We start from the raw sequence: 26,377 nt of genomic DNA, 5'->3' as shown, positions 1-26,377 counted from the left end.
GCACACCCACCCGTGAGACTGAGCCCACCCTGGTGTCTCCCAGGGATCTCCGTACTGCTTGCCTTAGAAAGGACCTGCATGCCGTCCTATCATAATGCTGGCAAGGCATCAGCTACATCTGGAGAAAGCGGCAAGCCACTTTTTGCAGATCTGCCACAAAATGTCAAGACTGGCTCTGTACATAAGAGTTAGAAGACACGGTGGGAAGCCCTTAAAAGAAGAAGGAAGCGTGTAGAAATAAAATCAGTGGCACAGGAGAGCAAAAAATACATCCTTCCTTCCCCCTAACTCTGCTGCAAGGTTACATCAGCTTTCTGAGCCCCCTGAAGCTCTGCCCCAGTCACAACTCTCTGCCATGACTGCAAAGGTAAGCATTGCTCCACTCTGTCCCGCACTTTTCAAGATAACTAATGATGCTTTAGACACCGAGGGTGAAACCCTGACCCCCTGCAATGATTTCTGACACTCTAATGAGGAGAAAATTTCCCAGCTGAGAGCGAGCTCTTTGGCCGCCCACTGCCTCCACCAGGCTGAAAAAAAACCTCAGCGTTTCACTGTACTCTTGTCTCTCTGCCTCCGTTCTTTAAAACGCGGTTCTCGATACGACGATCAGCCTTCTGAAAAGGTTTAAACCAAGGAGGACTTCCAACGGCTCTGGGAAAACGCGGGCCGGTTAGGCTGACCGGCTTCACCTCCGCCGCCGGGCGCCCCGGGGGGGCGGGCAGCGCCTCCCGCGCAAACACCCGCTTGGGGCTGGGGGCTCGGCAAGCGCCCGCGCCGCCGCCGCCCGCTCCGAGGGCAGCGCAGCGCAGCGCAGCGCAGCGCAGCGCAGCACGGCCGCCGGCCCCGCGCCCTCCCCCGGCGCTTACCTCGGGGGCCGTCGGGCTGCAGGGCCAGCGGCAGCAGCAGCGGCGGCAGCAGCAGCAGGGCGGCGCCGCGCTCCCACCCCATGGCGGCCGTGGGGCGCGCCGCTCCGCACCGCTCCGCGCCGCGCCGCGCCGCGCCGTTTAACGGGGCCACCCGCGTCCGGGGAGGGACGGCGGCAGGCGGCAGGCCATTGGCGGGGGCGGGCGGGGGCCGAGCCGGGCCGGCGGGGGCAGGGCTGGAGCCCCGGGGTTGGCGGGCAGTGCCGCGGCCGGGCAGCCCCCGCCGCAGCCCCCCGCCGGCAGCAGCGCCGGCCCCGTCCTGGCTCCCCTCCATCCGTCGGGGCCCGGCCGGGCTGTTGTGGGCCGCGGGCCCTCGCGGGGCTGCGGCGCTCGGCGGGTGCCGTTCCCCAGCGGCAGGCAGGAGGGGTGACAGGTCTGGCGCCTTGTTGAGGCCCGAGCCCCTCTTCGAGGAGCCCTGGTCTAGAAATTGAACCTGTTCAATGGCGTTACGTGCAAAACGGCTACAGACGCCCTGGTGCGTAAGCTTGGTCTCGGTATGGGTTTTAACTTGCCCGCTGTTTCTGAGTCAAGAGTGTCACCGAAAGGGGTTGTGCAGATCGGACTGGAGCAAATTTGGTTTCTAGAAGAGTCTTGACTGGCAAAGTGCAGAACATATAATCTGCTCATTTCATTTAGAGAGCTCAGGAGCATGGGGGCAGCTCAAACTGAAAGCCTTAGGGTTACTGAAAAAAGGTTGCTCATGTTAACAAAACCCCAAACCTGATGATTTAACCAGCCTGTTAAGAAAAGACCCTTTCCCTTTCAACTACACAGATTTTTCAGTCTCGTATGTGCCCCCAGGATGCCATTATTCCCTTGCTCCATCCATCTTTCCCCTCCACTCCATCTACTCCAGAAAATTGCAGCCTCTGCATTGCTGAAGTTAGGAAGGTGAGCAAGCAAACCCCTTGGGGCTGAGGAGCCATGCAGCCCCTTCCCTTATACCCACGTGGAGTCTCCCATCAGGCAGGGCACACTCCTCTGGCGCTTTCTGCTTGCAGAGGAAGGGATCTCCCAAGGGACTGCATGGCAGAAGGGCTGCAAGGCGCTTCTCCCGCTCCACAGCCAACAGCTTGCAGCCCGTTTCCAAACCTGCTCCGCTACCTGCTGCCTCCCATCCCTGTTTGCGTTCCCCCAGCCTGCAGATGAACTCCTGCCGGGTCAGAAGGGGACAGGAGAACGCCAGGAAGCCATGGCTGCCCCCCTACCAACCTGCTACCCAGCACGCAGTTGGAATAGCTGGAGCTGTCTGATACTATTTACATCATAAAAAGAAGGACAACAATAGGAGGGAAATTGTATGTTAAATGAACAAAATAGTGTTGATTCGTGTTCAGTCACATCAGGCTTGGAATATACAGCTAATGAGCACCGCAGAGAACAGCCCCTGGGGGGTCACTGCGTGCGAGCCAAGACACAGCACCGTCAGGGCTGGGGCTGGGGCGCTCGCTGCGAGGGAAGGCTCTGGCCGTGTCACTCCACCACCGCAGAAGGCATAGGTGTGGGCTCCTCCTCATCCAGTTGCAACGGTGTTTCCTCTGCCTTGAGCTGGCCTATATTCACAGCCCTTTTAGTTGCCCTCCCTGCATGTTACATCCCCCATAACCTCAGGACACACAACACTCCTTAGGCTGCGTGTGTAACAGTGTTGCCCCCACTCCAACTGCACGGCATTTCTTCCTCTGCCCAACCTCTCCAGGCTGGAGAGTGCTCCCCATATGCAGCGTGCCCCAGCACAGCGTTCTTCCATCCCCTCACCCCCCGGCACTTCTGTATGCGTCCCCACACAGCAATAAATCCTCCCTTCTGGGGAGGATTTCGCTTCGCTCCCTGCTCCCCTGCCTCTGTGATGGCAGCAACAGGACGACTTGGTGGTGTCAGGGCTGGCAGAGGGCAGCAGAGCGGAGGGAGAAACGCGGCAGGTGCAGGAGGATACGGGACAGGGAGAATCAGCAAGGGGAGGCTGGAAGAGGCTAAGGGAGAAGGCAAGGACATGGAACAGAAAATGAAGAACGAAGGACTTAAAGTGCCGCAAGCTGCCCAGAAAGAAGCCTCAGTCCTGACTTCCTTCCCACCTAAAGGATGGAGACAGCACAGATGCTGCAGAGACTAAATACCAGGGCGTAGAGCAGCCCAGATATTGTTCTCTGGTTTGAGTGCGAGGAAGGAGAAGCCCTTTGTCACCAAAGAGCATTCTTGGAAAACACAGGTTTAAATGCCTGAGGCAAAAACACCATGAAGATGTACAATCTTCACGGGTCCATACTAATGTATTCAGTCACTGTAGCCGACAAAGAAAGGACAAAAGGATAATGAAGTTTTGCTTTTACCTCTCTAAGCTAACGCCCTCAAGTATTTGCAATATTATTTGCTTTATTATGTAATTTCTTTGAGTTTATCGAAATATAGGAAATATTACCTTGAAAAATTTCCCCATCTGTCAAAAATTTTTAATAAATAACTTTAAAATATCATCTTACTTCTGATTTAGTTACAGTAGAGTCTCTCGCACTGATAGCAACAGGCTCTCTGGGAGGCATTATGAACCCATTAGTGCTGGATTCCTGAGGGCCAAATTCTGCTCTCGCTCTGCCTGCAGTAAGCACCAGGAATGCACATCCGAGCAGAATCTGGCAAACAGAGCGTGCTCACAACAAAACGTCACAGAACAGAACAAGTTCACAATGTATATAAACAGAAGTTTGAATCCATGTTTAGATGAACTTAGCCAGCACCATAAAGGTCTCTGCAAATTTTTCCAGTTTTCATTTCTATGTTCAGTTTTACTACTGGAGTACGTTACAGACTGAAGGGGATTTTGTGCTCAAGCACAACCTTCTTTAAGGGATTTTCACAAAGTATAATGTTTATCTGCTGTCTAGATAGGGCTATTTGACCTTCTAACCATCATTTTCAGTAACAAAACAAACGGAGTTTTAGCTATTGCCTTTTCACTCTTGTGTATTCTCTGAAGTACAAACTCCACCTTAATTTATTGGAGCTCAATATTTTGAATAAGAATCAAAAAGTGGTTATTGGGCAGGGTATCTTCAAAAACGTTCATAAAGTCAATAACATATATGGAAGTTTCTTACAGGAACATAAGACTAATTCTTAGCACAGGACCTGCAAGTAAACCTCAACTCAACTGTTAAATATTTGTCCTGCTTAATTTATGTAAATCAACAAAATTCTAAACATAGAGAATACAGAGAAGCTGCCAACACTATAGATTTTGCTTTACAGAAATGCAGATGACTTGTTCCAATTCCAAGTAACAGGGTAGGGGAAGTAGGAAGACATCTCTGCTGCTTTATTCATCTTTCATATTTCGCTCCTACTGTGTACCAGGAAGACTCACTATTTTCATGGAATTATATGGATGACCTAAGGATCAGGACACAAGTGAATCTAAGATACAGAAGTCTTAATACAAGTGAAAGCCAAGTGCAGCACAGCTCTAGACCGCATCCCTCCACCTTTATTTGGACGCTTACAGGTTTGATCCGGCAACATTTTCATAGAAAAAAAATGTGTACAACACGGTTTCAAACACACCGGTTTCCGAGGAAGTTTTGCTTTCTCAGGAACACAGACTTGAGCCCACTTTTCCAAGTCAAGGCATACAGTCATTCTCAATGGACCTAACTACCTATCATTTCCACTAAGAGGAATTCCACTCAAGCAACCAAGAGGAAAAAACTCACGAATAGCTTTGGGATAGGGGAGGGAAGAGGCAGATTGCCTTTTTTATCATTGCTTTGGCTTCCGCAATAGTGCAGAGATGAATTGGGCCCTAAGGCACTGCAAGAAAAGTTCACGCTCCTAATTACCTCCTAAGCATTCTTGCAACCTGCATCAGAGAGGAGCCATAAACTGGCACATTCTCATTACAGAAACAGCCATTTAGGATCAGCGCTATTAAAAGCCACTCTCACTTCCAGATCTTGCACATGGCAGCAAGGGTGATCGGGCCTAAATGAAGTACCCACAAAGACGGATTAGGAGTTAGCGGGCATGAAAGGAAGAGAAAGGTGTCCTTAAGAACCTTTACCTTACATACCTCTTCACAGGGAGAAATGTAATCAGCCCTTTCTAAAAAAAATCACAATTTTCACTATTGTTAGTATTGCTAATTGCATATTTTTTGAGGAAAAAAGGGTATTTCTTTTTCCTTGTTCCTCATGATCTGGAGCAGAATGATCTGTGTGGTAGGTTTTGATGGTGACACTATACCACAGATTTTATGCAGATCTCCAACTGTGCAAATCCAAGGGGAGGGGAAAAAAAAAAGCTTTGCCCTTGCTCTCCTCTTCTCTTCATGAGCAGAAGACCTCAATGAATGAGGCTAGTCGGTGCAACTTTTTTTTTTTTAAAGGCAGTGTGATATTTTTCCTTCGTGCTCAGGAAGGATAAAAACATTTGACTTGACTTAAAATCTGAACAATAACAAGCGCTACACGATGTCTGCAGGAATGTTAAAATGAAATGGCAGAAAACTTGATGCCTTTAGAGGTCTACAGTAAAAAAATGCAATTTATACAAAAAATAAAACTCGTATAGTATGATCAAAGCTGCTTGTTTCCAAAGCCAAATGACCGATGACCGCTGTTTACATTCGCCCAAGGGTCAGAATTTTTGTCCCTGTGAAAAGTCGTTAACCGCGTATGAAATAAAATCCAAAAAAAAAGTGGGGTGCAGAAATACAGAAGTCTAACCAGCTGTGTGCCATGTGCCACAATGATCAAATCACCTTCCTAAACAAACAAACAAAAAATATTTCTAATAAGACAAGGTAGCGTTTTAGAAATCGAAGTCCCCGCCCCGCCCCGGTCCCGCTGCCGTGGCCCGCCGGGATTAAAGGGCCTGACGGGGCGGCGGCCGCGTCCCGCGCCCGGTGCCGGCCGCTTCCGCCCGGGCTTGGCCCGAGGCGGGCGGCCGCGCACGGCCCGGGGAGAGGCAGGTGGGCGGCGGGGCGGCCGCTGCGCTGCGCTGCGCTGCGCTGCGGCCGGGGCTCTCGGGCGCCGCCAGGCGAGGGCGGCGGCGCCGGCGGCGGACAAGATGGCGGCCCCCATGGAGCTGAGCTGCTGGGGCGGCGGCTGGGGGCTGCCGTCCGTGCACCCGGAGTCGCTCACCGTCATGGTAACGGCCGGGGCCGCCCGCCGCGGGGAGGGACGGCGCCGCGGGGGCCCGCCTGCCGCCGCCCGCCGCGGTTACGCGGGGCTGAGGGGCACCGGCGGGAGCGCCCGCGGCCGCGCAGCGGCCCTGGGGGCGGCTCGATAGGAGGCGCGGGGAGGTCCGAGGGCAGCGCGGCGCGGTGCCGGCCTGGGCGCGGCGGCAGGTCGGGGCCCGCTGCCCTCCCTCGCCGCCCCTCTTCGGGGCCGCGACTTCGCCCCCGCGTAGGCTGACCACGGCTTTGGTTATTTATTCATCCCCTCCCCCCCCTCCCCTCGCAATCTTGCAGGCTTACGCCAAATTTTCTGGCGCTCCGCTGACGGTGAATGCCATAAATAACTCCTGGAGAGCGCCAAAAGGTACCTTCTCTGCCTCTTCCCCCCGCCTCCCTTTAAAAAAAAAAACAAAAAACAAAAAAACTCACGGTCACTTTATAAATGTAGGTTCCAATTTCAGAGTTATTTCTGAGTTTCCTTTGGTTTTGTGTTTGTGAGTAACCTGCTCCAGTTTGGGCTGCCTGCTTTCGTGACATACCTATAAATGAGTTTGCAGGATCAAGTGTGATGATTTTATGGGCCCCGTAAACGTATGGGCCCCATATCAGTTGGGGTGTTTACTACTGCACTTAGTTTGAGAAGCTGAATTAGAAAAGGTAACTAATGATCTAGTTGTCAGAGAGGTTTACGGTAAGGTGTTGAGAGAGGACTTTTTCATGATGGATACTTGTACCTGTTGCTTATCCGTTTGCTCAGCACTGTGGTCTTTGTCCAGGTGTGTTGCACAGAGGTAAAGTCACTGCAAGTCCAGAGTACTCTGTAGTTCAGCTTCACCACATGGTCAGTTCTGGCAGTGCTACAGCCACATAGCGCTTGGGCCTCTGGCTCTTGCTCTTTAGTATATTGATTGCTGTTAGTAGAAAATACCAAGAACTAGCCAGGTGTACTTCTCAAAAGTCGTTTCTCTTTCTTGATCATCAAAATACATAGAATCCATACCCCTAAAAATCCAAAATAACAGGTCTTGCTGGTAATTGATACTCTAGTAGTGCACAGCAGCACGGTCGTGTTAGGCTCAGTGGCAAGTACCTTGTGAACGTACTGTGTGTGTAAGCCCCTTTTCCAGAGGTTTTTCAGTCTGCAGTCCTTGATCCTGCAGTCTAATCAGTAGAGGCAGACCAGGATGCCCTGAGGGGAGGGAGTTACCTGGGTCCCAGAGGAGTTCTGGGTTCTGCCCTGGTAGCTGGGGCCGTGGTTGTGGTAAGGCGAGAGAAAAACAGGTGGGTAACAAGGATTTGGAGGAGAAGGACAGGAAGCAAATAGGAAGAAAGGATTGGCCTGAGGTGAGTGAGTTGATAAGGGGTTCGGACTGGGTTGGGATTTTTGATTTAAGATAGATACTTGAAATCCAGATAACTAGCCTGGCTTCCAAAGTATCAATAGTCTATTAGATGGTATTGACTTCAGTCTGATTTGATGTGGGCCCTTTTTAGGTGGTGTGTTAGTTCAGGGCGCAATACAGTACAACTTAATTTATGACAACAACCTACAGTACAACCTACAGTACAACCTAGTTTACACGTTAGGAAGATCAGAGCATGCTGTGGAGAGAAGGGAGATGGATGAAGTGACCAGTCATTGTCCAGTTATGGTAGAAGTCTTCTATATAAATTCTGTTGACTGTGTTATTCGTGTTCTTTAGGAGAGATACCAATCTTGATATCGGAAGACACTGCTATTTCGCAGCCAGCGAAAATACTAAACTACTTAAGAAAGCAGGTAGGTCTCTTTCAGGAGATTTGAACTTGTTCTGCCTCTTAGTTTATATATATGTCCCGTGTATATATTGATACAGGTTTCCAAAAGCCTGGAACTCAGTTCTGACCCGCTGCTTTCATATTTTCCAGACATGCACGCGGATTGCAAAATGGTGGATTACAGATAGCTATTTAAAAGGTTTATTGTTAGTCCTGTGCAAGGTTTAAAAATAGACACAAAAAAACCCTTGTTCATTGAACAGGACAGCAAACTAGCCTTAATTGAGCATTTTCTCACTGAGCACCCTGCAGTTTCATCACACTCTTAATTATAACAGTTTAATGTCATTATGGCTTTGCAGACCTGGGAGATCACAGTTTGGGAAGTGTGGTTTTAACTGTTTAAATGGATGATTGTCTCCTAATGCTCTTTTTTGAAGGATAATACATAAAACTTATTTTTAATCTACTGTAGTTTTTCTGTAGCTTGTAGCAGAAAAATGTCTGCAAGCATTTCTTGATGCACATCATGTTATTATATCGTCAACTCTTGCCAGCGTTTTGCAGGTCTCATAATGTTTTATTCACAAAGAATAAAGCTATACAGTTTCTTTTCACAGAGTGTAAAGATGTCTAATAAAGCATGACATTGTCTTTTTATTTCTAAGATGGTACTCCAGCCTTCTGTTCTGTTTTTACATTAGAAATTCAGTTCCTGCCTAGTCAAGAAGATTATCTGGTGATGGCATGTTAGTGAAACTTTAAATCTTTTTGGGGGAGAAAAATAGAATGTGAAAACTGAGCATTTGAGACAGTTGTTTTAAAATTCAGAAGTTTCATATCATTTGAATACCAAAGATTACTTAATGTTGGAAAAAAAACCTTTCAGTTAAAGTATAACAGTGATCTGCATACTTCTCAAATATCCCCAAAATAAGGAAGATCAGCACTAACCCTCTGCTATTTCTAAGTTAATAAAGCTGACCTCCTCTCCCTTCCCCCCAAATTTACCAGCCCTTTTTATGTACGTTAAAAGGATTCTGTGTCAGAATTAAAAGCTGAGTTAGCTATAGTTGCATTAATTTAGCTGTGTATTTGGTCTCTTATATTGTTGGCATCAAATTGTTAAACTTTTTAAAAGCTAATTAAGGGTAACAGGTAGGACTGCTTTGATTTTTTTTTTTTTTTTTAAATCCAAAAATACAGACCAAGATTTGCTAGAGGTTTGCTGAAAATTTGCCTTTTTGTCATTGGACAGTTGCTTGGCAAGCCATGGGAGGCATGCACAAGAGTTATTTGGGGGCAGAAGGGTCCAAAAGTCTAGGAATGGGTAAGCAGAAATGTAGAATGCAAGGAAGTGCGAAGCCTGAAGAAGTAAAGGAAGGAAATTCTAGTGAGCCTATGCTTTCTCTCCTGAAAAATATTGTTGTATTTGCTGACTTGATAGCTGTTAAGTTTAAAATCATTTTTGGTTGCATTTTTGAGGTTGCATGATCTTTCTGGAAAGTTCTGTGTAACACTTTTGTAGCATGTATTTTTGTTGATTTTTTTTTTAATTCATAGAAATACAATGCTGATTATGAATTGTCTGCAAAACAAGGAGCTGATACCCTGGCGTATATTGCGCTACTTGAAGAGAAACTGCTTCCTGCTCTGGTAAATATCAGGAAATATTTTAGAGGGCAGAATTTTTGGAAGTGAATATTACAAAGAGGTGCCCAATGTGAGAAATGTTAAAGTAACACCATAGTCCTGGCTGGAATGCTTTTGCTCTTTCAGTCGAATTTGGGAACTATTTCCTAGTAACTTTTGTAAAGGAAAAAAGCAGGGTGGGTGAAGAATAATAATGAATTTATGAGAGATTTTAAAGTTGCACGTATGACTTTTTCTTTCTTTTAGATGCTTTTTGCTAAACAGTATCCTTAAAAAAAAGCATACTTTAGCTATTTTTTGTTTCATTTGATGCTTCTAATAAACCTTTGAGTAAGATATGGCATGTATGATGGTGTCTGATGTGAGGTGTTCAAGTGTGAAGACCCTTTATAACTGTTTTGTTGGAACTTTTGAGAAATTAAATGGCCACCAGTAATTTTGTTTTTCAGTTCTAAATAGCACATAGCTGTTTGTCCTTACCAATTTAGTGCGAGTATATTACAGGTATAAAAATCCCTGGACAGTGAGTCTGCCTCTGTATTGGAGTTGAATGACTTTGGCTTCAGTTTGTTACAGGAAAAGAATGTTCTGACCGGATGTGTCATAAGCTAGCCTCTTCAGCTATCCTGCAGGACTCTCAAATTCATCACTTAATATATATATTTTTTTATTTTAAGATTTATGTAAAATTGCAAAAGAAAATTCTAAAAAGTTAAAACCTGGTCCTGTAGAACTACAGCTTACATATAACATCAGAGACATGGAAAACTAGAACTTATGTATTTTATAGATGTGTAAGTATTTACATATAGTTTCTATTTACAGTGTGTGAATATGTGCAAACTGCGTGTGTATGTAATTTTAGGCATGTATATATGTCTCATTTTTAATTTAGATATCGGGTAGCTGTGGCCTTAACTGTATATGCCCACACTCGAAGTATTAATATAATTGAGTATGGAGCCCGATTGTTTTCAGCTGCAACAATTCCTGGTGCTTCTGTGACAGAGATCTTGCACGTTAAACTTTGAAGAGTAGTGTACTAGTGTTATTCAAATTCCAGTCAGTTCTTGTTCATGTTTTTGCTTGTGTTGGTACAGCTGCACACGTTCTGGGTTGAGGCTGAAAACTACTGCAGTGTGACAAAGCCATGGTTTGCCTCAAGGATTCCCTTCCCGCTGAGTTTATTTCTGCCTGGAAAGATGTCCAGGGAAGCTCTCAACAGGATCTTGCTGACCAGGGGGGGTCCTCCACTCTACAGTCTCACTGAAGTGGAAGCACAGGTATGTGTCACGTAGTGAAGAATTTGGTTCACAAGTTGGTGCTGTCAAAGAGAAGAACTGAAACAGGTTAACACACTGCCAAACAATGAATGATGCTGTGCATAGTAGGCTTGCTACACCTAGGGCTCTTAGACAGTTTTGTGTCTCGTCAGATATACAGGGATGCCAAGGAATGCCTTAATCTCCTGTCGAAGAGATTGGGAACATCTCAGTTTTTCTTTGGAAATACGTGAGTGCACATTTTTCTTAATGGCTAAGAAAACAGGCACTACATGACACAGTGAACACTGGGGTTTGTTACCTGCCACATGTTAAAAGGGGCTGCGCAGTGGGTTCATGCTTCATGCTGTTATTTCAGGTAAGATCTGAATGAGGGAACAGGATACGAATGAGATCTTTGGACCGATGAAGTGAGTGCAGTGTCTCAATATGTTCTCCCTCATGCTGCATCTCCTCGTACAGAGGCAGATGCTTAAAAAATGTGGGATGCTTGATGAATTATTGTAGCACTAGAGAATGCTTTTCTAACGACTGGATGTCACCTTCTGCACTTAGAAAAACGCTTTAAGCCTGAGGCGTTACCGCTACCTCCGTGGGAGGAGGTTGTAGGTCTGGGAAGACTCCTCTTTCTGTGGTGCATGCATAGAACAGGAAATAGATATTGACAACAACATAGCTCCAGGGGGTCCCAAAAGGAGGATCTGTTCCTGCAGCCGCTGAGGTTGGACCATTTCATGAGAGAGGATTCCGTTCCCCGGCATACAACTTGTCTGCTTGGCCTCTGTGGTGCCCGAAATGTGTTTTGAAGTGGCTTGTTTATCAGTCTGTGTGACAGCATGACTGGATTTTAGTGTTGAAGTTACTGTTTTAATTTGCCTCCTTGGCTTTAATTCAGAGGTGCTGAAATCAGTGAATGTTCTGCACCAAACTTTTACCAGATTGATATGAAAAGATGGACTGTCAGAAGGGCTGACTAAATTCTGTTCTGAGTTGTCTTTGACGTGCACAGAAAATGGTTATGTAATAGTGGTCTTAATGTCTTGTCTCAGTCACACTGTTTTGTTTTGTTACTCTTTCAGGCCTTCTACCTTGGATGCCTTTGTGTTTGGTTTCCTTGCACCAGTTTATAAAGTGTGCTTCCCTAGAGGACAATTACAAGAGCATTTGAAACAGCTTCCCAATCTGTGTCGTTTCTGTGATGATATTTTAAGTTGCTACTTTAGGCTAACTGTCTCAGGTAAGCTGTATTTCTTTTCCCTCTTTTGTCATGTGTAGCCTGTTTCCTACACTTAGGAGTGTAGGAGAAGGCAGAATTAGATCTTATTCAGTTTATGCTGGAGTTTGTGTGAGTAAAGAATATTCCAAAGTTGTGCAAAAATGATTGAAAATTAAATCCAGGTTTAATTCTCGCTTTTAGAGCCTGTCTGGCATTGGCAAAATAACACCTGTCTCTGTGCTGTAGCTCACGCTTAGTACTTCTATTTGTCTCTAGTGTGGAATGTCTTTTCCACTTGAATCCTTTCTAGAGGGGATAAAAGTAACTGCATGAACTTTTGCTCCAGTGCCTTTTTAAGGGATTTGAAAGCTTTTCTAAGAACTTTTTCACTCTTCATCTTTCTGCCTTCACTCTCCAGGCCATTCTCCAGCTGGACAGGATACAGTAGATGCTAATCTGCAGAAACTCACACAACTTGTAAATAAGGAATCCAACTTGATTGAAAAGGTTACTTTTGCTTCATCTCTAATTTTCCTGCTTCCTTGTGGTTTCTTGTTCACAAATATTCTTGCCTATCAGCTGTAACTCTACAATGGACGTTTTTATTTTAATTACTTCTTTTCTAGTGAGTTAGTTTGCATAGAGATGCAGGAAGAGAATTATGTAATTTGAAAGGAATGATTAATGAGGCCTTGTGCTTTGGAAGTATTTTTATTACAGTCAAAAGAACATTATCTTGCAACTGTGCATACCAAAAAAGACTGATATCTTTCAGCAAGTGCATATACAAACAAAAAAGAAGGCAAAGGTATTGATCAAAACCCAGACTGGTCTTGCAAGCTAAGACCAATACCCAGCTCCCCTTGCCTCCAACTGAGTGCTCTAGTCACTAACCTACAATCATTTTTTTTCCTGTTTGTTCTTCCTCTAGCTTTTATTTCTTTGCGTTCTTTGTTTCTAAGACTGTCGCTCAGCACCTATCAAAAGCTCTGTAACTTACGTGAAAATACTTGTGAACAATTAGTCTACTGATGCAGAGACAACAAATTCTAACTAGAAGGACAGAGGATGCTTCTTTCTGAAAAAGATCAGTGTATCAAATTGATTGTTATTATGTACAGTTTTTGTAGCATTCGATATTGATTGTATCTCCTCTTTGTGATACTGAAGTGTGGCTGTGGAAGTTTTAAAGAATCGCTTACACAGACGTTTGTCAGGCATGGTTTAGGTAAAGCTGATCCCACCCTGAGGAAGTGGGATGGACCAGATGACCTTGAGATCTTCCTTGTGCTGTCTTCTGTGGTTCTGTTTATTGTATAGTAGCTAGACTTCTTTTTTTGTTTTAAATATCTCATTATGTACGGTGCCTTAGATTGATACGCTAGGAAAATGTAAGATCTTTTTATTCAGAGAGTAATTTTAACCTGTCTTTGAAAAGACCTTATTGCAATCTCTTTATTAAATATTTTCTGAAATCTCCGAGTTATCTAAATTCCCCTAGCTTCTCCAGACAGTTTCCAGTTTGGAAAAGATTCACTCCTGCAAGGTGCTGAGCATGCAAAAGCATCTATTGATGTTAGCAATTTGACTTTTGATCTGCTTTCTAGTGGAGTTTGGCTGTTCTACAAAACTGAAACTTTGGCCTCTTTGAAGAAGATAGCCATATTGCTTTCTTCAGTTATCTTGGTCAAATGATTTGGGGAGAAGCACACCCATTTGCCCTGGATTTGATATCATACGCTAACGGAATGAATAGCGGCTCTAACATAAGCAGATATTTGCGAGCGAAAAGGAACCAAGGCATTTTTTTTGGCTAGGACTGAAATAACAGGGTAGAAAAAGCAAACCAGCATTCGTGATTGGACCCACAACAAGTAGACTAATCATATAATATGTATTCTACTGTTTGACAGATCCGGCTCTCATTATTTCTCTGCAGATGGACGACAACCTTCGTAAGAGTCCTCAGCATCCCCCTCGAAAGCTAACAACACTCAAGCTTGCTGCAGGTGGAGAAGAAAGCAGTCCATTGAATCGTTTGTCACCTTGACAGCTTCTGTTGCCCCTACATGCGTGTTTGCCTTCAACTCTTCTGAACGTCACAGCAATTTTTTTCATGTAAATGTGGTTTGATAAGGGAAAAATCTGGTAATGGGTGCAAGTAGGGAAGAAATACAGCTTTACAATCTCCTCTTTGCCTCTTCTTTTAAGAAAACTCATTGTTTAGGCTCACCACGCACTAAGCTGAGGCTAGAGTAAACTATTAAACAAGAGGTTTGTTCCTGCCGGATGTGAAAGTGATTTTGTAATCAAATTACTGTCTTTAGGCTAGCAAAAATGTTGGCCAAAAGTTAAGATTCCATTTATGGAATGTTCACCTTATTTTACTTTATGGCTTTTGGTTTTACTGTAATCATGCTATATTATAGTTCAGCCATGTCACTACGTGTGAGTGGCCATACTCTTGTATCTTTTTGCAAATTACGAAGCCCGGTTTTAAAATTGCAGACGGCTGGAAAAGAATGAAATGTTGCCTTTCATAGCAGATGAGAACTGAAAGGCAATGAGAGGAAGTTAAACTTTTTTATTGTACTTCATGAACACTATTGTCTTGCATTTTAAGGGTGCATGTGTTTTTGAAAGCTTTTCACGTTGCACTTTGAGGAAAATGGTGAAAAGTGTGTGCGCTGTGGGGAGTACAGTGATGTACAATACTAACACTTTACCACTGATACCTGAGTGAAAGAAGCTTAACCTGTGTGCTGGATAATATTCCATGCTACAAAACCATAGGTCTAAATCACAGAAAGGACTGGTAGCAGGGTGGACGGGTTTGCTTTGTTCCCATTAAGATAGGAGACTTTGACTAGCAGACGTACTGCAGCTCTGGACTGAGATGCTCTGGTTAAAACTTTGTTTTAAAAAAAAAAAAAAAAAAAAAAAAGCCAGTGTAGGCTTTTTACTCGGTGTCACAGATGCCTCTAATTAGTTTTGTCTTACTTTTTATAAGTGCTAAGGTTCATTCAACAACTGAAATAAAAAAACATCCAAATTCTTATTCCTTGACAGTCTGATCCAGAGTTCTTTTATCTCTGCAAGCATAATATATTTCAGCACATATTTCTCCTATTTAATTAAGGGACTTAGTGTGTCTCATTACCTTTGCTCTTAGCAGCACTCTTGCCTGTTCTTAGAGACCCAAGCAGTCCTGCTGTAGAAGAGAGGCTGAAATTCTGTATTGGTAATATACTGGCAGATGCTTCATGAGTGGGGTCATTGGAGTGAGTCAAGGAGCTTAGCCAAAATGGCAGCACTTGAGATACAGAATTTCGACGGATATATGTATGGGTGACTCTTCTGGGATTTTGTTTTGTTTTGTTTTTTTCCCTTGGCTGAATCAAAATAGCCTTTCAACTTTCCTTCAGCTACTAGTCACATTTGAGATATATAAATTATTTACTGTTTATACAGACAAGACTGTAGATTGTGTACATACTGTACTTTTAGACTTGATATGTAGGGAATGTAATAAGATTAACATTTCTTAATTATGATAGGTTTCTAATGAGCACTTTACAATAAGGTTTATGCTTCATGCTTTTCCTAGAATGTTTGTTTTAGTGCTTAGAAATGGATCTAGCCCATACTTGTGCTAATTGAATAAACTGACAGTCCAGTACATGTAAAAAATTAAAATATTTGAAATTTTTGCTGCCTGTATCTTGACAAGGTTTAAGAGAGATCATGTCACATGGCTTTTCATAGTCTTTTATTTATTGAACACAGCTATGGAGAATATGCCTTAGTTTGTTGCTTTTGTGAATATGTACGCATAATCTTTAAAATCTCTTTGTAAAGAGTTCATTGCTCCAAGATTAAAATTTTGGATTTTTAATGGAGTTTTGGTAGCCTTTTTTTTTTTTTATAGAGATTATGTTGGATTTTAGGCTTTTTTTTTCTTATGAAAGACTTTCTCATCTGTAAATAGCTCCGTTCAAAGAAATAAAAATGGCTGACTGCTAGAACAAGAGATCAAAACCATTCAATGTATCTAATATATCAGCTTTTAAATTGTAATTATAACTCTTAAGTAGCAATCACTTCTTTCAGCACAACTGTTTTTGTATTTGTGTGTGTAGAAAACCTGTGCTTCTCCACACCAAACGTCATCTTATATGTGAGCCTTGGTGATTATCAGAAGCACTCTGACTAGACAGGAATCCCACCCTATTAAATACTGAAGTTGTACAGTCAGACTAATATCAAGGGGTTTTTTGAGAGTGATCTGCCGTGCTGTGTGAGTACACAATCTGCTCAACAAAGCAGTGCCTAAGTAACTTAATTCACTGCGTGGCAGAGGATAAGAGGGCTGGAGATCACAGCATTGCTTGGAGCGGTGTACGTGATCCCAGACAACCTGCGTGGCTGCATGTCCATGCTCTTTCTTGCTTAATTACATTTTATCCAAGCTGAAATGAAAACCAAACTCCTTTATGTGGAAAATGCCCTCTCTGGCCTGACAGCTCAGACTTACCCGTTATGTTCACTGGCATATTTGTGTGCCTGCATTTTGAAACTGGGCAGTTAGGAAGTTCAGAGTGGGACTCAGTTTGAGTAAGCACAGACAGCTACACCTGAGGTAGTCGGCCACAACTCCCTCTCAGGCCAGGGGAGAAAGATGCTTTAGGTATGATTCATCTCCTTAAAATAAGCGTCTGAAACAGGCAAGTGAATTGAGCCCTGAAAACGTGTCTCTCTCCACTGAATATAAAGGAAGCCTCAGCTACCTACCTCAGATGTAGATCTCTACGAAAGTGGGTGCAAATCTGCCGCAGTGCCTGGCTTTTCTTCCATTGCCTGCGATAAAGGATAGTCTGCAATGGAAGTGATGGGCCCTTCTGGCCAAGCTGCAGCAGTGGGGCCCTGGGACCGTTGCATGCTGTCCTGCTTCCTGCACAGAGCAGCTGGCGGTTATACGCACTGCACATCTGCTGTCTTTGTGCTGTATTGAGCCCTTTGTGCATGCACCGACACCATGCAAGTGCAGGAAGTACCTGTTTCTGTTGTACTGCTGCTCGCAGAGCAACCCGTAGGTCTCCTGCTCCCTGCCCTGCCCCGGAAGATGGTGGCTGGGACCAGATTATTGCCTCTAGAGGAAGTCACGCTGCCTGCCATGCTTTCACCTGGAGAAGGGCTTCCAGCTGGAAGCAGGGCAACCTGTTTAACACCCCTGCTGTCAGGGAGTGTTGTAGCAAAAGCCTTTATGTAGATGGCATTAGGGCTAGTCTGTATTTGGTGAGCTGGTTGCAGGAATATGTATGTTGTTAAAGAAATCAGATGAAAAATGCTATGAAACATTGCTGCAAGTATGGTCTGTTGAATATTTCCAAGTTAGCTTTAAAAATGTCTTTTTTTCCCCTTCTAGAATATTGCTGGGATGCATTAGGCTTTTATATACTCCTAGGCACTGGTAAAGTCACGTCACTTTCGCTAACGTAGCTTAGCACTCCATTAAGAAAATCACCCAATTGTATTTGATTCCTGGTTGAAACAGTTTCCAGACTGACTTAAATAGGTTACCTCTCTTACTTGGTGTTATTCTTGGCGTTGCAGTAGGAACCATTCATAGTGTCCTCTTTCGTACTAAAAGCCAGACCGCTAGTCAGCTTTTTATGTTAGCCTGACCAACTCTATGCTGTAGATCAAATCTGGCTGGTCTGCGCTGTTGCAGCAAGTTGTCCAAACCCTAACCTCATACTTTATCATTCAAAGACCCTGCTGCCTAACAAGACACTGCATTAAAAAATATATATTGATTTTAGCCTCCAGTTTCACAAGTCATTTTAGTCTGCTTTTAGTGGTTAACCCAATTCAGCAAAACGCTCCATAATCCCATGTGGTGCTAACCAGTGTCTGTGAGGTGACAAATTTTGATGCACTTGCTGGAGCACTGATCTCACTGCAGCGCTGGGCCCTTCGGCGTAGCTGGTGGCACGCACAGACCGCACACAGCCCACAGCTTTCCTCTGAGCGTCTGGCCACTGTCCTCATGCGGCTCCCCCCGCGCCAGCCAAGCAGCCGTTCTCCTCCGCCTGCCTTTTGGTCAGCACGACGCTCCTGTCCGTGTTGTCTGGAGGTGCTCAGGACGAGCCAGCTGAGCACCAGCTTTCAGCAGCTTCAGCTCACTGAGGCTGTTGTCCCCGAAGCAGGCGAGGGAGCACCCCAGGGCAGCTTTGCCCGCAGAGCTCGGGAGCCCTCATCCTGGCGGGAAGGTGGGACGTGACTGAGCGCAGGCAGGCATCTGGGTGAGAGCCTTTTCCCCGGCCCGGCGGTTCGCAAGGCGCGTGCTCCGGCAGCGCCCGGTGTACAGGCTCACAGCAGCACTCCGCTCCTATGCATGCGCGAGACCCAGCTGTGCGGAGATGACACGGGGTTTATGCGCCCGTAGCGCTCACGTCCTGCTCTGTGAGCGCGGCGAGCCCCACCGCACTGGTCTCCTCCCCCCCACCCCCCCAGCAGGAGAAATGCCCTGCAATGGGGAGGGACTGGGGCAGCCTATGCCCATCCCAAGCCCGGGTTTGGGGGGGGATGTCAGTAGCTGCCAGGAAGGTGGAGGACTTTTTTGCACCACCTCAGGGATGTGAAAAAGCAGGGAGGGGAAGAAGGTGGTTCAGTGTCCTCCGTACTGCACTGGTTTGCTGTTACCACTTGGAGTAAAGCCTCCAGGAACGATCCCAGGTCCCTAGTGAAATCAGACCAGGTTGGAATGAGACGCTGGGAAGGAGAAGGAAAGAAAAGGTTAACAAGAAAAGGCATTAGGAACATCTGCTTTCTCCCACACTGACCCACTGTCTGAGAGATTTATCACTGTCACAGTACCTGCTAATGGGAAAGACGGTTTATTCTTCAAAACCTGCAGAAAGTCATGGGATCCCGCCTGTATTTTGCTCACAAGAGCAGTACAAGGTATTGTAGCAGGGGAAGCAAAGCAAAGAGGTGACTTGTGACATGCTAGGCCAGTCTGCACCTGGTCCCAGGGCAAGACTGACCCAGGTAGGTTGGCTGTGAGTTTCACTAAAAGCTAAGTTGAGACCGGGAATCAATGATGTGACAATTTTAATTCCATAGCAGGTAAGATCTTGCAGTAGGTACACCCGTGGCATAAGGCTGTTCTGCAGCACTCTTCAGCTCCCTTTTGCTCATTTCCTCTCATTAAAGCCACATGGGGTTTTTTTGTTTTGTTTTGTTTTTTATCATGAACATAAATTTTTACAATGTCAAAGTGCTGTATGTGGGTCTCTTGGTTGTTTACTCTGTTATCAAAATATACAGCACCTTCCTAGTGCCCTAGTAAAACCAAGAGTGCAAAGAAACTGCGTTTGTGGGTGTCAAGCCTGCTCATTAAGCAGTCCTGTAAGCGTCCGGTTTTCAGCTCAGTTGGGCCAACCCAGCTTGCTAGGGGTGGCTAGGCAGTCTGCCAATCCACATGAACGCCTCCTGGTTTTTGTTTCCAGCAGGGTAGAGGTAAAAGAGGGAGTGTGCAAACCGGGAGGTGCGAGTCTCTGCAAAGCTGCGACTTACCCAAAGCTACCCTCAAAGGGCAGTGGTGGGAGTCCGTCCAGCTGCCCTTGTATGGTCACTCGTTGCACTGAATGGTCACGTCTCAGTTACTGCCCGCTGACTTAGCTGTTGGGCACAACGGCAGTGTGCGAGCGGTAGTAACAGTCATGGTGGGAAGCGCCCTTCGCTCCTCAAGGAACAGGCAGTTTTCCTCGCTGCGCTGCAAACAGCACCCCGCTGTTTGCCCTCTTACCTTTGGTGCATCCCTCTCTAGTGACTTCCACATAGCTGTTATCGCCTGCCCATGCTCTTACAGGGTTTTTGGCACTTGCAAGTTTGTGCTTATTTAGGTTATTATTTCAAACAAATGTGGCTGGTTTTCTTTTCCCTACGCCGTTTAGTTGCTTGTATTTTAAATCTAAAGTGAGGCTCCTTCTCCAATCTTTTTCCATTCCTGCAGCCAGTTATTTCCCTCCCAGCTCATAAGTAACTTGTACTTGAGGGCTATAACATTAAGGAGTCAGATGCTAAAAGGAAGGGCTACAGTTTTGATGTGGGGTTCAGCTATGGGGTGTCTGGAGAATTAGTAAAAGCGTAAACAGGAAGAAAAAAAAAAAGGGAAAGCTTTTCTTCTTCTCACTATTGAAAGACAAGAGCAATACCTGTTTACATTGGGCTATATATGTTCAAGTTAGGATCTCCCAGTGAGTTTTGCTTTTAGTTCTGATCACAGTGAAAGGCATCTAGAAGTTCCTGCAGTAGCACGTCCCGCTGCTCAGCACCAGCCTTGGGGAAGAGAGCTGCAGCACCTCCAAAGCCAGCTACCTGTGTTTTGCAGGAACTATTGCTCTTGGAAAGTGCAAATTATTGAATATATATATATCATATATGTTCTACTAAAAATGTACTATTTCAGGCAGGAGTGATTGCTCAAACCCGGAATGGGATTTGGAGAAGGTGGAAGGGAACTGGTGGAAACAAGTGGAAACAAGGAAACAAGTACAAACTCGCCTGGACTAGCCGATACTCGGTGAGTACTGACACTGTCCTGGGATGTGGGAGAGGGATTTCAACTCTCTGCACTGAATCAAGGAAAGTCAGAACTCATTCTGGCTGTTTCACAGCTCTAGGCAAGTGTCCTAGCTGGCTGATTAGCAGCTTTTCTGGCGATACCTCATGTTTCACAAAAATCCTTGAAAGGACCTGTTTCATCTCAGTGCAGGATAGGAAAACTCGGAAAACCCCAGACTTTTGAAAGGGTAAGAAAGCCATTTCCCAGCTGTTCTCTCTGCTTCCCTAGCTGCTCACAAGGATTCCCCTCTTCATCTGCCCTCCTTATGTTAGCTGAGCCAGGTAGCTGCCTGTACAGGGAGAAGACTGCGTGTTGAAATGAAGTTGGCAATCAGTGGCACCCAGCAACACTGTGACAATGCTGAAAGGGAATGAAGCAGGACATTTGGGGACATTTAGTTTAATGGTCAGCGTAGACTTTGTGAAGAATATTTGCCCAGCGTGTTTTCTCTTCTAGCAAGATCATTTCAGTGGTCTGCACTGATTATTGTCAGGGCCTCGTTGCTCCGCTTCTGAGTGGGCCACGCTCCTGGAAGGAGGGTGCTGGGTTTAGTTACACAAGAGGTGGGTGTTCCTGTGCAATGAGAGGGGCTGCTTTCCAGGGCTGAGCTAAAGCACGCACTGACTTTCTTAAGTGATTTGTAGTCTGGAAAACCGCTGCAGAATATGAGTTTACTGTTTTATCTGGCAGAGTAAAGAAAGATTTCTTTACCTCTTTCACAGGAAGGGCATGCACGTGTAGAAAAGTCCTGCCCACGTCTGCATGAGACTCGTTTTCCACTCTCCACTTTCTAATTCACAGTTCTGGCATCCAAAATCCCTGCATGCTTCTTGATTACTTGTGCCTGGCAAAGTCCGACATAAGTGAAAAGTCAATTTTGAGAGGTGATTTGTTCACCATTTGAGTAAGAAAATTGTCCAGTGGCATAAAGGGAAGTGTCTTTATTTCTTATATCACAGCATGTACACTTGGAGAAAGAACCAGTAAGTGCCAGAATGACATCTGCTCTCTGAATTGTCAGGCAGTATGAAAGGTTTTTGACAGCCTTAGAGCCTACATCATTTCCCTGCATCTGCTGCTCTCCTCAAGCATTATTAAAATTGTGTATTGCCACAAGGGGGAGGGTACAGAACAAAAGCAGACCACGTTGCTTCCAAATGCCATTTGAATGAAATAAAATAGGCTACACTCCTGAAAGTTACCCACTGGCTACAAACCACCTGATTTTCATTAAGCAATTAGCTGCTAGTTCTTAATGATAATGATATCCTTTCCGTTCTGTTTCAGTCAGTTCAGTGTGGCCTGAGATTTTAATAACTTTCTTGTGTGTTCTCAGCTTTAGTAACACTTCCTTCAGTTGTAGGTTTACCAGATGTCTCTCCTGGGCCTTGTTTGAGATAATTCCTACAAAAATTTAGGTAATTCAACATATAAAAGTGACATACCCTGGACAAAAAATTGGTATAGACTCATTTTAAAGATTTGCCTACCTGTTTCTTCTGACTACATCTGATGGCAGATATATTAGCTTGCCCCCATTTCCTCTCCTCCCGTATTTTTAAAAACCTAATTTTGTCCTCATGCACACTTTCAGAAGCCGCCAGTGCTGTCACAGGTTGAACATCAACACTGCCTTCAAATAAGTGGGGTAGCTTGACCTGGCAGAAGCAGCTGCCCTGCTCACGCTCCTCTGCTCTTCACCCTTTTCAGGACCTTCTCAGTAGCTGAATTCTGCAAGAAGTTACCGGTGACTTCAGGTGCATCGCAGGAAGGAGAGCCAGCTGGTGTCTCACCGCTCTGAAAAAAACCAGTACATTTTCCTAGGCGCTCCTTTACTCTAAGGGTTAGGATAGAGCGAGCTAAATATTTTTTGCAAGGAAATGGATGCATTTCCTGTGTTTAACTCTCAGACTAAAATGAGAGGAGTTTTGACATCACTGGTCAGGCATAAACCCTGAGGAAAGTTTTTGAAAGGGACAATATTGTTTGGACTTGAGGCTAACATATTGTCCTCACAAAACAATATGCAGTTAGGACTTACCTACATTGTTTTTAATTGTGCTTTAATTCCGCCTCACTGATATACTGAAGCAAGACACTCGCTGAAGCAAGACAAAGAACAGTCTTCAGAGTGCAGGTATGTCTATCCTGACCGCAGCTATAGGTCGGGTAGTATGACAAGGCCTAGATTTTCCAAAGGTTTAATTTTCTGCCTCTCCCGGCCTGACATGCGGCTGGAGCCTGGAGCGCCCAGCTACCGATGGGATCGCTGTATCCATCCCTGAACTGAACCTGGCAAGGGTGAAAGCAAAGAAGCTGTCCTACAGCACACAGCCTGGCTCCCAGAAATTACAATACACGAGCTAAAGAAGGCTACTGTACCGGGAGCCTGGGGTCAAAGAAAGACTTAGAACAGCAAGCATGCCCATAAATATGAAACGAATCCTGAACGAGGACCTGGCAGCACTTTCATCACTTTGAGTCAGACTAGCCTGTAATCCCACTGCCCATCCTTTCCACGGTGTGCTGTAGGACCTCATTTTAAAAGCGCATTTTGTTTTTCAAATACTTTGGCACAAGAAGAAGGTACTCTGAGTACCAGAAAGGAAAGTAGAAATTTTGGATGAGTCCTCAGAAGAACTACAAGATATATATGCTAAAGCATGTGTTCTCTGTTTATTGAACTAATACAGTAATTTTTTTTCCAGAACATTTAATGGTAAGAATTATCCAGGGCTTTCGACAAAGTGATTTAGATAGAGAAATGAAAGGATTATTTCTTGACAGAGTCACTTATCTTGTTACTTCACAATGAATTAATTTTTGCCCGTTGAATTTCTTCAAATGACACTAGTTGTGTTAGAACATAAATGAATTTTATTTTTCTTTCTTTCCAGACCTCTTCCTTCATCCAAAACTGAACACAGTTGTGGCTTCTGCTATTGTATATTCTTGAAGAGTCAAGTGTATGAGGCAGAGCTGTGTTTTTTCTAGAAGGTATTTAAAAGCATTTAAGGCTTTGGAAAGAAGAGCAGAACTTCGGTTGCTGTGGAAGTGCCAAACCTGACAACGTCTTGTCACAACAACTAGTCTCGGAGTTCTCAGGAAGCCTTGAACAGAGCGGCTGCAGATTTTCCCATGAAACAAAATGCTGGCTGTCATAATATGAGCAGTAAATGCACTTTGATTCTGCTCAGATTCCAGGAGTCAAGTTCTCAGCTATATTAAAACCCCTTTAACAAAGATCTATTGTATGTAAATGAGGTCAGCTGATCAGGCCCTCAGTTTTATGCCCTAAAAGCAAACCAGAGTGTCACATTGTTTCAATACTGACTCATTAAAAAAACTCTTTTCTATTGAATCACTAGCACTGTAAATAACCAAGACACTGTCCACAGGACAGTTCACAGGCACTAAAACCTGTGGCTTAGTTTAAAAAAATGCAACATAATGGTTGTGTAACAAAGCCTGTTTGCAGCCCAGAGCCCATTACACTACTGTCTCTCCAAATTACAACTCCATAACCTTAGCTAGTGACATTTATTTAATGTGAAATCTTTTCCTCCAGGTCAATATTCATGCAGATGAATGAAATAGAGGCTATACCTTGTATTTGCATGAGTAGTATGATTTCTGAGCAAATCTGTTTGGGCTATTAAATGAGTCACTATACTGATTTTAACAGACTGAAAATAAAGCTGTTCTAGATTTTCAGATATTGAGATGAAATATTCCATATTACAGTTCCATATATATTCTATATAAGTGGAAATATTTCATCTGCAAAGGAAGAGTGTGCTATTCACTAGGCCTTTCACTTTGGACTAACAAGAAAGAAACCTATTAGACTACATGTTGTACTGACTGTTGATCTCCTCTTCTGTACAGCTCTTGTTGGACTTGAAAAATATACCTAGAAATCAAATGCCCATAGGACAAAGAAAGACCTTCTTGTTAGCTTGCCCTTCAGGTGCAGTCAAAACAGACGAGGTCCTAGGTTTCCTTATCAATGGACAGATTTAGAGCTTTGCAAATTTTGAACAATATCGCTCTTGGAATGTCTTGCTCAAGGAAAGTGAGCTGAGATTTATAACGTTCAATTGGTGTTGACCAAAAGCACGAACACCCAAGGAACCTTTTCCGTTGCTACAAAATGACTATTGTACAAATAAAATCTCCCTCTTACTTCTCCTGCTGTACTAACCAGCATTAACAGAAATTCCAAGCAGAGTGCCTCTCTCCAGCAACTGCCTTAGGAGCCTTTCCCATCTGCAGCATTTATTTTGATAGTCACCAGTACTGGTAAATAATCTAACATGAAAGTGAAGTTCTCTGCTCTGGACATGGGACTCTTCCATCTACGTCAGCTCTTCAGCAGTGATCTTAAACACTGTGTAGAATAATGTAATATATTCATAAACCTATTTCCTTAGGCTCTTTACCCACACTCACCACTAATTTGATTAATGCAATTGGCAGGAACTAGCAGGAACTGATTATGCTTAACCTCTGTAAACATTTGCAGCATGCAGGGTGCCTACTCCTGTTTGAACTGCTTGTAGACTCAGATAGTAAGCCATCTGTTCCTAGTGTTTTCCCAGGGTGCAAATGGGATCCAGAAAAAACAGAATGTTTTGCTAACTGTAAACCAGAAACCACAATGGTGATCAGACTTCAGTTTCCTTTAATGGCTTCAAAGTCTTTAAATTTGAATCGGTTAAACACATGATGCCAGTAACATGCATGCAAAAAAACATTAAAGCTGAAAAATTAAAGTGGCTCATTAGAGCTTCTATTCATGAGGAACAATTTGAGCGCGCTACTTTTTGTGCGCTCATCATCATGTTCCTCCAAGACAAGACATTCCTGAAGTTTTGCTGAGAGTGAGATGTTTTAGAGAATGTATCCATTAAAAAAAAGACTCCTGGCCAGGCAAGTGGTGTGTCGTGGCACCTGGCAGTCCTGGGCACCGTGGGAGCATCCTGGGTTTGCTCATCACACAGCTCTCTGAGAAGGCGGAAAAGACGCACAGCGAGCGCTCAGGCACGGGTCTGGCTCGGCGTGAGCGGTGCCGCGTCCGCTGCCTCCGCGCCTGGCACGGCCGGTGGGGAGTGCGTCGTGCTGGGGGCAAGGCAGGCATGGTCAGGCTGCCTGCTGGGAGGCAGCAGGGGGAGAAGCCCCAAGCGTTAGCCTGGCACCTGGAGCAGTAACACAGGCGTCGCGGGGAAGGAGGGGACCTTGGGAGGAGAGGCTGCCTGCTACGGAGGGAGGGCGGCGCAGGGGAAGCAGGAAACCCGTAGGAAGGAAAGCAAAGGGAGCAAGAAAGTGGTAGGTTGTAAAGGAGGAGTGTGCGTGGGGTGTGGAGGTGGGCTGCTTGCTTAGGCTTTAGGTAAACATCCAAAGGGCGTCCTTTGCACTTCCAAGCATTGCAGAACAGGGCAGAACTAGTCTCTCTCAGAGCTTGTGGACCCCCACAGGCTGTGGGCTGATACCCCACAGCCAGTAAATACCTGGTGTGCTCATCTATGTGCTGCTCCAAAGCGTGCTGTCCTGCTGCAGCCGCAGCAGAAACAGGGTGTGCGTGCACCTGGAAGCAAGCTCTTGCTCTGGGGCACCCAGGGCGATGTGGCCTGTGCACCTTCCCAGGCACATATGCATCAGCTTTTCCATAGCAGCTTACCACACATCAGGACCAGGGTGGCAGAATAGGACTGCAGCGCTCTCTCAGTCCCTTCTCTT

At 45.0% G+C, this 26,377-nt stretch overlaps 2 protein-coding genes across 5 annotated transcripts in view; one reads left to right on the top strand and one right to left on the bottom strand.

Moving 5' to 3' along the window:
- The window catches only part of LOC104152961 (thrombospondin-4), a 37,783-nt gene extending 36,717 nt beyond the window's left edge, over positions 1-1,066 (bottom strand). The window contains exon 1 of the mRNA XM_068924391.1: positions 870-1,066. Coding sequence (XP_068780492.1) covers positions 870-951 — 82 coding nt within the window. The 5' untranslated portion in view covers positions 952-1,066. The remainder of the gene's footprint in view (positions 1-869) is intronic.
- A 4,819-nt stretch (positions 1,067-5,885) lies between these two features.
- Positions 5,886-15,905, top strand: LOC104152995 (metaxin-3). 4 transcript variants are annotated; one of them, XM_068924387.1, is made up of 9 exons: positions 5,955-6,068; positions 6,391-6,460; positions 7,800-7,876; positions 9,418-9,510; positions 10,608-10,790; positions 10,943-11,019; positions 11,870-12,027; positions 12,425-12,513; positions 13,946-14,196. In XM_068924387.1, the coding sequence occupies exons 1-9, from the start codon at positions 5,988-5,990 to the stop codon at positions 14,054-14,056; spliced, it is 939 nt and encodes a 312-aa protein (XP_068780488.1). In that variant the 5' UTR covers positions 5,955-5,987; the 3' UTR covers positions 14,057-14,196. The 4 variants fall into 4 exon arrangements, with proteins under 4 accessions (XP_068780491.1, XP_068780488.1, XP_068780489.1 ...); XM_068924388.1 differs by having other exon boundaries at positions 13,920-14,196; XM_068924390.1 differs by lacking the exon at positions 12,425-12,513 and having other exon boundaries at positions 5,886-6,068; positions 13,946-15,905.
- Positions 15,906-26,377: the final 10,472 nt, after the last annotated feature.

The sequence above is a fragment of the Struthio camelus genome, chromosome W, assembly GCF_040807025.1.
Source record: "Struthio camelus isolate bStrCam1 chromosome W, bStrCam1.hap1, whole genome shotgun sequence".
NCBI classification, from domain to species: Eukaryota; Metazoa; Chordata; class Aves; order Struthioniformes; family Struthionidae; genus Struthio; species Struthio camelus.
Note: the sequence above shows the minus strand (reverse complement) of the source record. Positions and strands in the feature narration are given on the sequence as shown.